The sequence below is a fragment of the Rhinoraja longicauda genome, chromosome 36 (assembly GCF_053455715.1).
Source record: "Rhinoraja longicauda isolate Sanriku21f chromosome 36, sRhiLon1.1, whole genome shotgun sequence".
Taxonomy (NCBI): Eukaryota; Metazoa; Chordata; class Chondrichthyes; order Rajiformes; family Arhynchobatidae; genus Rhinoraja; species Rhinoraja longicauda.
In genome coordinates this window covers 15,700,672-15,712,065 of record NC_135988.1, presented here as the reverse complement: position 1 = coordinate 15,712,065, position 11,394 = coordinate 15,700,672, and the positions used below count along the sequence as shown (strand labels likewise).

General features: G+C 41.4%; 1 protein-coding gene across 1 annotated transcript; it reads right to left on the bottom strand.

Moving 5' to 3' along the window:
- Positions 1-5,492: 5,492 nt before the first annotated feature.
- On the bottom strand, positions 5,493-8,033 carry LOC144610386 (putative G-protein coupled receptor 139). Its single transcript, XM_078429021.1, has 2 exons — positions 7,964-8,033; positions 5,493-6,391 (listed from the first exon to the last, which is right to left on the bottom strand). Exons 1-2 carry the CDS (start codon positions 8,031-8,033, stop codon positions 5,493-5,495), a joined length of 969 nt encoding a protein of 322 aa, XP_078285147.1.
- Between the last annotated feature and the right edge of the window lie 3,361 nt (positions 8,034-11,394).

The window sequence follows — 11,394 nt, the reverse complement described above, 5'->3', positions numbered from 1 at the left end:
CAAGCTCATCACCAAACTCCACCAGCTAGGCCTTAGCTCGTCATTATGTGACTGGATCCTGGACTTCCTGCTGGAACGACCGCAGGCAGTGAGAATGGGCCCGCACCTGTCCTCCACTATCACCCTGAGTACCGGCACACCACAGGGCTGTGTTCTGAGCCCCATGCTCTACTCCCTCTTCACACACGACTGTGTTCCTGCATTCGACACCAACACCATTGTCAAGTTTGCAGATGACACAACGGTGATCGGGCTGATCACCAACGGGGATGAAACAAACTATAGAGCGGAGGTGCAGAACCTGGCGGACTGGTGCTCGGATAACAACCTGTCCCTAAATACCACCAAGACCAAGGAGCTGATCATCAACTTCCGTAGGTCACATAACGGGGAATATGCCCCGATCTCTATCAATGGGGTCAGTGTGGAGAGAGTGTCCAGCTTCAAGTTTCTGGGCACTCACATTTCGGAGGACCTAACATGGTCCAATAACACTGCTGCGCTGGTCAAGAAGGCACAACAAAGACTGTTCTACTTAAGAACACTGAAAAAGTCTGGCCTACCCCAACAGCTGCTGAAGACCTTCTACCGCTGCACCATAGAGAGCATCCTAACGCATGGAATCCCTGTGTGGTACCTCAGCTGCACGGAGGCAGAAAGGAAAGCTCTACAGCGGGTAGTCCATAGAGCTCAGAGGGCCATCGGAACACAGCTACCAGACTTGGAGGGCATCTACAACACACGATGCCTCAGAAAAGCCACCAGCATCCACAAAGACTCTTCACACCCCTGCAACAGTCTGTTCGAACTCCTTCCATCGGGCAGACGATACAAGGCCTTCTATGCCCGCACCTCCAGACTCAGGAACAGCTTCATCCCCAGGGCCATAGCTGCTATGAACCGGTCCTGCTGAGCCGGATGGCCACAACGCATAGATCAACTTGCACTTTACCCTGTCCAAAACTGTTACAACTGTTCGTTTCGTTGGGTTGCTGCTGTCTAAATTACCTAAATTAGTGCATCGTATGGGAGGCGCATTCCCAATCTCGTTGTACCCCTGGGTACAATGACAATAAAGATATATTGTATTGTATTGTATTGTACTCTAGTAAATAATATAATATTCCAGTCAATAATGTACCTCATAGTAATCTAGTAAATAATATGACTGGTATATAATATTCCAGTCAATAATGTACCTACTAGATAGTACTCTAGTAAATAATATAATATTCTAGTCAATAATGTACCTCATAGTCCTCTAGTAAATAATATAACCAGTATATAGTACTCTAGTAAATAATATAACTAGTATATAGTACTCTAGTAAATAATATAACTAGTATATAGTACTCTAGTAAATAATATAACTAATAGTACTCCAGTAAATAATATGACTGGTATATCATATTCCAGTCAATAATGTACCTAATAGTACTCTAGTAAATAATATAACTAGTATATAGTACTCTAGTAAATAATATAACTAATATCTAGTACTCTAGTAAATAATATAACTAGTATATGGTACTCCAGTAAATAATATGACTGGTGCATAATATTCCAGTCAATAATGTACCTACTAGTACTCTAGTAAATAATATAACTAGTATATAGTACTCTTGTAAATAATATAAATAATATATAGTACTCCAGTAAATAATATGACTGGTATATAATATTCCAGTCAATAATGTACCTAATAGTACTCTAGTAAATAATACAACTAGTATATAATAGTCTAGTAAATAATATAACTAATATATAGTACTCCAGTAAATAATATGTACCTAATAGTACTCCAGTAAATAATATAACTAGTATATAGTACTCTAGTAAATTATATAACTGGTATATAGTACTCTAGTAAATAATATAACTGTTGTATAGTATAGTAAATAATATAACTGGTATATAGTACTCTAGTAAATAATATAACTGGTATATAGTACTCTAGTAAATAATATAACTAGTATATAGTACTCTAGTAAATAATACAACTAATATATAGTACTGCAGTAAATAATATAACTAGTATATAGTACTCTAGTAAATAATATAACTAATATATAGTACTGCAGTAAATAATATAACTAATATATAGTACTGCAGTAAATAATATGACTGGTGCATAATATTCCAGTCAATAATGTACCTAATAGTACTCTAGTAAATAATATAACTCATATATAGTACTCTAGTAAATAATATAACTAATATATAGTACCAGTAAATAATATAACTAGTATATAATATTCCAGTCAATAACGTACCTACTAGATAGTACTCTAGTAAATAATATAACTGATATATACCATTCAGTCAATAATGTACCTAATAGATAGTACTCTAGTAAATAATATAACTAATATATAACATTCCAATTATTAATGCACCTAATAGATAGTTCTCTGGTAAATAATATAACTGGTCAGTCGTATATAACATCAGTCAATAATGTACCAAATAGATAGTATTCTAGTATTCAATTTTTACCTAAGCCAATTAATTTACAAACCCTGAAGATCTTTGGAATGAAGGAGGAAGCCAGAGCACCCGGAGAAAACCCACACGGTCATAGAGAGAACATGCAAACTAGGTACAGACAGCACCCGTAGTCAGCATCGAACCCGGGTCTCTGCAAATCCACTGCTGCCCCTTTGTGTTTTGCTCAATATTTTAACATCTGCTGTTTCTTGTGTCCCTCTTAATCAACTCATAATTATCTTCAGGGACTCCGTGACGGCAAGTATACTATTGCAATGTGAAGGATACACCACCAGATGTAGATGATGCCTAAATATTTGAGACCCCAGGACTTGCAGACGCTGGAGGAACTCAGCGAGTCAGGCTGCTTCAGTGGAGGTAACGGTCAGATGAAGTTTTTGGTCGGGACTCTTCTTCAGACCGATCAGTTTTTCTGTATTGTATAGAATTTACAGTAGCTGCTCACACATTATAATTGCGCCATGCAATATCTTATTTCGGTGCTTACCAACAGAGGGAGATGTTACTGTACAAATGCAGTCTTTGCAGTAAGGTAGAGAAGCAAAAGAGGGCAGATGCTGGACATGATATTTTGGATCTCAGGATATTTCACTTCCCACATTCACAACATCAGGTCACCTACTACTTATACTAGAAAGGAATTGCTTGGTTAAATGGGATAAACTACACTTGTTGTTTGGTGCATGGCGGATGTTCAGACTGCGGGCTTTGGTTGGGGAAGGGGCTTCGATGAGGAGGATCTTGTAATCTCACCGTGGCCTGTGTGTGGGCAGGGTGGCATTGGGGCTCAGCTGCACAATAGACGAGCATAAAGGGCAAGAAATGATGGCGTAAATGGACAGGGACATCTGCGGCCATAACGAGGATGGTGTGTTGTCTCACTGGTGCCGGGGTTATCCAGGTCACAGAACGGGAGATGGAGCATTGTTAAGGGTGATGGTAAACAGCTCGAGGGCATGTCCACGATGGTACTTAATGCAAGGGTGAAAAATGCCTGGTCATTGTGCATGCCCTCTTTTAAATGTGGCATTATTTCCATTGCCAGTGAATATGGGGATAGGACAATGATTCGGATGAATGTATACAATACAATACAATACAATACAATATATATTTATTGTCATTGTACAGGGGTACAACGAGATTGGGAATGCGCCTCCCATACGATGCAATAATTTAATTAGCGAGTCAGTATTAATTTAAACAACCCAATGAAACAAATTGTGACAGTTTTAAAACAGAATAAAGTGCAAGTAGGTCTGTGCCGGATCACTGTGCGATGTGACCATTCGGCTCAGCAGGACCGGTTCATAGCAGCTATGGCTCTGGGGATGAAGCTGTTCCTGAGTCTGGAAATGCGGGCGTAGAAGGCCTTGTATCGTCTGCCCGATGGAAGGAGTTCGAACAGTATGGCTGAAGATACGGGGGGAGGGGATGGGCATGGCAGTTGTTAGATTCCTGGATTGTTCGAAACATACCTGGGGAAGATGGCATGTGTAGAAATCAATGGATTGTACCTGGAATTTAATAGTTCACTGGTGCCGGGGTTATCGAAGTCACAGAATGGGAGATGGAGCATTGTGAAGGGTCAAGTCAAGTCAAGTCAATTTTATTTGTATAGCACATTTAAAAACAACCCTCGTTGACCAAAGTGCTGTACATCTGATTAGGAAAAAAAAAGAAACATACAGTAAACAGCTCGAGGGCATGTCCACGATGGTACCTAATGCAAGGGTGAAAAATGCCTGGTCATTGTGCATACCCTCTTTTTATTGTGGCATTATATCCATTGCCAGTGAATATGGGGATAGGACGATGAATCAGATGAATGTATACAATACAATACAATACAATATATCTTTATTGTCATTGTACAGGGGTACAACGAGATTGGGAATGTGCCTCCCATACGGTGCAATAATTTAATTAGCTAGTCAGTATTAATTTAAACAACCCAATGAAACAAATTGTAACAGTTTTAAAACAGAATAAAGTGCAAGTAGATCTGTGCTAGATCACTGTGCGATATGACCATCCGGCTCAGCAGGACCTGTTCATAGCAGCTATGGCTCTGGGGATGAAGCTGTTCCTGAGTCTGGAAGTGCGGGCGTAAAAGGCCTTGTATCGTCTGCCCGATGGAAGGAGTTCAAACAGTATGGCTGAAGATACGGGGGGAGGGGATGGGCATGGCAGTTGTTAGATTCCTGGATTGTTCCAAACATATCTGGGGAAGATGGCATGTGTGGAAATCAATGGATTGTACCTGGAAGTTCAATTTCTGCCACCTTCACCAAGATACTTATTGCCTGCCGCCCCTTTGCAGCGTTCCCTTCAAAACTCTGATAATTGAAGGCTGAGTATTTCCAATAATCTCTGATTTTTGGCATCTAAAGATACTGCTTGACTTCACCTGACACAATTTCTTCAAACTTTCATTTTCAATCTCACCTCTGTTGCTTTGATCTTCTCAAGGTTTTGTGTTCTGAGTTTTTTGTACATGTCCTAAGCATTTTTTTTATTTTGCTCTCGGCTACATTGTACGTTCCCCCTCCAAACCTACAAAGGATTAGAATGAAACGTTCATCATTTTCCATTTAATTAACTATTTCCTCTCTACTGCAGCATAATCTAATCAGCCCAGTAAAATTGGCCTATCACGAACAATGATGGAGGATAATAATGTTGTCAGTATTCACACTGTTCTCCAAAAAGATCCAAATAACCAAAGTATGTTGTTTTATAATCCTTCCCCTTTATCCCACCCTCCTTGAATTTGTTCAGTTACTGATCTTTTAAAATTTGACCAATATGGTTAATGTATTATTTAAATTAGGGGTAGGAACTGAGACAAGCAATTCCATTTTTGTTCCTGTTTGTCTATTTATTTACCTTCTCAAGCTTGTTTCAAGCCATTATCTCCCAGGTGCCCTCGGGTACAGAAGAGTTCGATGATGGCAAACCTACAGTTATAACAGATTGCAAACCTATTGGCAGAGTCTCCCATTCAGTGTAACCAGGTATTTCACCCCATTTTTCAGCTCCTGTCTGAACTTCCTCTGTGTCAGTCCATAGATACAAGTGTTGGTGCAGGAACTCAGTAGTTGCAACATGAACCCTGTTTGCTGGTTGATGTATATCGGGTTGGTGAAATACTTGTCTGTGTAGTTGTAGTTATTCATTTGCCATTTTAAGGAATGTACAAAATACGGTATCCATAGGAGGATGAAATTGGCAGACAGAGTAAAGAGCAAAATCATGGACTTCTTACGGTTCTCGCTCTCGGAGTCATTGCCTTCATCAATGTTACTCATGAGCGCCCTACGGGTTTTATTGGACCTCATGATATGCTTGACGGTAAGAGCGTTGAACAGAAGGATGAGAAAGATTGGTACGAAAGGGTTTAAGATACTGTCGAACCACTCAATGCCCACCCAGAAAGGCGAGGTAGAGTAGGCAGCTGTTTCAAGGCAGAAATACGGGATGTTGTTAATTATATATCTGGGTTCATACGAAAAATAAAAAGGGATGTTTCTCAAACAGGCCAGTGCCGTCGCGCTTGCGATAACCACGCTTGCGGTCCTTGTGGTACAATACCTTGGCCTGAGGTTTGGAGAGGAAATGGCCACAAAACGATCAAAGGTGAAAGCCACAGTGAACCAGACAGAGCAATCGAGCGCAGCGTGTTTTAAGACTAGTTTCATGGCACAGACTGGCGTGATGAACAAAATATTTATCGGCAAATAAATGTTGTTGATCCGCTTCATTATGACTTCGATGGTCACCACCATTACATCGGCCACCGCCATGGCCAGCAGATAGCGAGTAATACATTTGGAGAGTCCGCATTTTCCCCGGGACAGGATTACGATCGCCACCAAGTTCACTGCAACAGAAAGGGAAAGGAAATCATCACCTGCCTCTGGAAATAAATCAGAAATAAATCAGAGCCAGGGTCGAAGCACATTACTAGCTTCCTTGTCCAAAGCAGTGGATAACCCTCAATCGCTTGAGGACAGGCTTCCAACGCTATGGAGTAGCGATGATGTGGTGGGGTCTCGTGGACGGTGCCTTCTGAGAGTGTGGGGACCCAACACAGACAGTGGAGCACATAGTCACCAGTTGCCCCAAATACCGCCCACCGAATGGTGAACGAGGCTGATAGACCTGGACGAAGACACGATGGCCCGGCTCGCCTCAACGGAGCTGCAGGTCTAAAAGACATACGACAGAAGAAGAAGAAGAAGACTAGCTTCCTGAAAAGTATAGAAGAATGGGGTTGAGAGAGAATGATGGATCAACCATGATTGAATGGCAGAGTAGACTTTACTAATCATTAGTACGGGTGACAGGGGTAATGGGGTGAAGGCAGATGAATGGGGTTGAGAGGGAAAGATAGATCTGTCATAATTAAATGGCGCAAGTAGACTTGATGGGCCGAGCAGCCTAACTGGGATTAACTGATGAAGTATAGGTCAACTGAAATAAAGACAGAAAATGCCGATATTAACAGGTAATGGCTCGGGCAGCATCTGCGGAGAGGGAAATATTTATGTTCGAAACTTTTTGTCCAAACTTAGGGTGAGGGTGTGCTTGTATAAGAGAATGTCAGCCAAAGCAGAATGGTTGCTGGTGGGGATGGAGGTATGTACCGGGCAGTCGGGGATGGTCGCCACTTTGCATGCTGCAAGGAAAAACGGGTGGGCGAGTCCAGTGGAGGCCTCTTATTGCAGATGGCGGAAGTATATCGCGCATGTAAAACATCTCTGAGACACACATTCTCTCTGCTTCCATCCTATGACAATAAATGTTTGGATGTTGCGGTGAAGGAGGAGAATGGGAAACGTACTCACCATTCACACAAGGGTGGCGAATCTGTGGAATTCATTGCCACAGACGGCTGTGCGGGCCATGTCAATGGATATTTTTAAGATGGAGATTGACCGATTCTGGATTAGTAAAGGGGTGTCAGGGCGTAGGCAGAAGAAAGAGGCTGAGAGAGAATGATAGATCAACCACGATTGAATGGCAGAGTAGACTTTACTAATCAAGAGTTAGGGCGGCACGGTGGCGCAGCGGTAGAGTTGCTCGAATGCAGCGAGACTTGGGTTCGATCCTAACTACGGGTATTGTCTATACGGAGTTTGTACGTGCGTGGGTTTTCTCCGAGATCTTTGGTTTTCCTCCCACACTCCAAAGACGTACAGGTTTGTAGGTTAATTGGCTTGGGAAATGTTTAAAAAAATGTCCCTAGTAGGTATAGGATAGTGTTAATGTGCGGGGATCGCTGGTCGGCGCGGACCCGGTGGGCCGAAAGGGCCTGTTTCCGCGCTGTATGTCTAAAACTAAACTAAACTAAACGTGGTGGGTTCTGCTCCTAATTCTGCTCCTGGACCTTATGAACTCATGAACTTAGGAACATTCAAAAACATGCCAATTGACTGGTTCCATTCCTTACCTGTGATGCCGACTGCGGCAAGAATCGGATAGTAGATACTTTCAAACACAAAGATGACCGGATAGCCCATGTTATGCGTCAAGCACAGTTACCCATTAGGCGCTGTCTGCAAGGTGTCAGTTTGGTTACATGAGACCTCCCTTATATGAAGCGGAATGGTCTGCTGGGACACTCAGTTGGAGTGCGCTCTGTTATATTCAATTAAGTAACCTGACTTAATGAACCAACCCTGGAACCTGCTTTGCAAGCTATTTTTAAGTTGTTTTGCATTTTCTTTAGAAAACACAAAATTTCCAAATAAATCCCCACAAGGCTGCCACATTAAGAGGGCTCTGATTTGCAGACCAATCGTATCTGTAATCACATTCAGGGAGCTATCAGTCACCTGAAGGACTGCGCTGACCATTTTGAAGACAGCCCAGTATCTACAGCTTGTAGAATGAACACAAATGCTCAAAGTGTATTCATATCAGAAGGTGACACACGGAGCGACGTTGATCAGTTATGGACACAAGATGCTGGAGTAACTCAGCGGGACATATAGCTTCTCTGGAGAGAAGGAATGGGTGATGTTTCGGGTCGAGACCCTTCTTCAGACTGATGTCAAGGGAAAGAGAGGTGCATTGATAAGAAAGTGTAACCTAATTTGGACAGCTACATGGATAGGTTAGCTTTAGTGGGATATGGGCCAAACGCAGGCATGTGGGATTAGTGTTGATGGGCATGTAGGATAGCGTGGGCACGTTGGGTTACTCCAGCATTTTGTGTCCATCTTCGATTTAAACCAGAACCTGCAGTTCTTTCCTACTGACGTTGATCAGTTGTTAGACGAATGTTGACATCATTTTTATTCACAATTGACTTATTTACCGCATGACTATTGGAGTCGTCAACAGAGAATCACAGAGATAGAGTTATAGTCATGCAGTGTGGAAGCAGGCCCTTCGGCCCAACTTGCCCGCGCTGTCCCACATGCCCCACATCTACACTAATCCCACCTGCCTGCGTTTGGCCCATATCCCACTAAAGCTATCCTATCCATGTACCTGTCCAAATGTTTCTTAAACGTTGCGATAGTACTTGGAAGAGATCAATGGCCGATCACTGCACCAATGAGATTGAATTGCGTTATCATCAATCACCATGGAGAATTCACCACCTTTCACTCAAAACATCGACCTCGACATCTTTACATTTTAACACCTCCATTTCCTTTGGGCAAGGGTAAACTTGTTTTTGAGACTTATTCCTTCTCTGAACGTATATTTCTTAGCCTATAGCTTCACCAACCGTAATCTGCTTTCACCTTTTGTCATTAAATTACTGCTTTTAATAGACTTTCTTGTCTAAAAGTGACGCAGATTTCTTTTTTCTTCACTCTCACTCCCGTGTTGCCCCCTCACCCTCTCCTCCACTCTGGTTTCTCCCTTTACCTCTTTTCCTCTTTCCTTGTACTCTCTCTCTCTTCCATCGCTCTCCCCTCTTTCACTCTACCATTCCCTTTCCCCTTCCTTCCATCCCGTTCCCTTCTCCCTCCCTCCTTTGTCTGTCTGTGGTTCTCCCCTCTCTCTTGCCCTCTCCCCTTTTCTCTCTCTCTCTCTCTCTCTCTCTCTCTCTCTCTCTCTCTCTCTCTCTCTCTCTCTCTCTCTCTCTCTCTCTCTCTCTCTCTCTCTCTCTCTCTCTCTCTCTCTCTCTCTCTCTCTCTCCTCTCTCTTTCTCTCCCCTTCCTCTTTCTCCTCTGTGTTTGCCGCTTCCCCGTCTCATCGTCTTTTGCTCCTCCCTCTCTATGTAACAATCTGTCTCCCCTCTCTCGCTCCCCTCTCTTCCACCTTTCCCCCACTCTCTCATTCTCCTCTCTATAGCCTTCCCTTCCCCTCTCTTCCCTTCGTCCCCTTTCTGATTCTCTCTCTCACCTGACTCACTTCTCTTTCTTTCTATCTGTTTCTCTTCCCCCCTCTTCCTACTCACCCATCTTACTCTCTCTATCTCTCTCACACCCCCTCGACCCCACCCCATCCCCTCTCACCTCTCTCCTCTTCAATATACTTGTTGTCTTCAATATACTTGTTACCGCTATAACAAACAGTGCCAGGAACTTCAAGTCACGGTTACAATGATTTAATGCGGGCTTAATTTTCATTCTTCTGCACGTTCTATCCACGTCCTGTATGGGGTCCTCAGTATCTGAAGTAATCTCCGTACTTTCTATTCATTTCTTTGCATCAATCGAGGTCCATAATATTCCAGTCAATAATGTACCTACTAGTACTCTAGTAAATAATATAACTAGTACATAGTACTCTAGTAAATAATATAACTAGTATATAGTACTCTAGTAAATAATATAACTGGTATATAGTACTCCAGTAAATAATATAACTGGTATATAGTACTCTAGTAAATAATATAACTAGTATATAGTACTCCAGTAAATAATATAACTAATATATAGTACTCTAGTAAATAATATAACTAATATATAGTACTGCAGTAAATAATATAACTAGTATATAGTACTGCAGTAAATAATATAACTAGTATATAGTACTCTAGTAAATAATATAACTAATATATAGTACTGCAGTAAATAATATAACTAATATATAGTACTCCAGTAAATAATATAACTAATATATAGTACTGCAGTAAATAATATGACTGGTGCATAATATTCCAGTCAATAATGTACTTAATTGTACTCTAGTAAATAATATAACTCGTATATAGTACTTTAGTAAATAATATAACTAATATATAGTACTTCAGTAAATAATATAACTAGTATATAATATTCCAGTCAATAACGTACCTACTAGATAGTACTCTAGTAAATAATATAACTGATATATACCATTCAGTCAATAATGTACCTAATAGATAGTACTCAATAAATAATATAACTAATATATAAAATTCCAATTATTAATGCACCTAATAGATAGTTCTCTGGTAAATAATATAACTGGTCAGTCGTATATAACATCAGTCAATAATGTACCTAATAGATAGTATTCTAGTATTCAATTTTTACCTAAGCCAATTAATTTACAAACCCTGAAGATCTTTGGAATGAAGGAGGAAACCAGAGCACCCGGAGAAAACCCACACGGTCATAGAGAGAACATGCAAACTAGGTACAGACAGCACCCGTAGTCAGCATCGAACCCGGGTCTCTGCAAATCCACTGCTGCCCCTTTGTGTTTTGCTCAATATTTCAACATCTGCTGTTTCTTGTGTCCCTCTTAATCAACTCATAATTATCTTCAGGGACTCCGTGACGGCAAGTATACTATTGCAATGTGAAGGATACACCACCAGATGTAGATGATGCCTAAATATTTGAGACCCCAGGACTTGCAGACGCTGGAGGAACTCAGCGAGTCAGGCTGCTTCAGTGGAGGTAACGGTCAGATGAAGTTTTTGGTCGGGAC

Coding starts and splice junctions, on each gene's coding strand:
- LOC144610386 (XM_078429021.1), bottom strand. CDS start 8,033: ATGGGCTATCCGGTCATCTTTGTGTTTGAAAGTATCTACTATCCGATT. Junction 6,392..7,963: donor TGCCGCAGTCGGCATCACAG/GTAAGGAATGGA, acceptor TTTCTGTTGCAG/TGAACTTGGTGGCGATCGTA.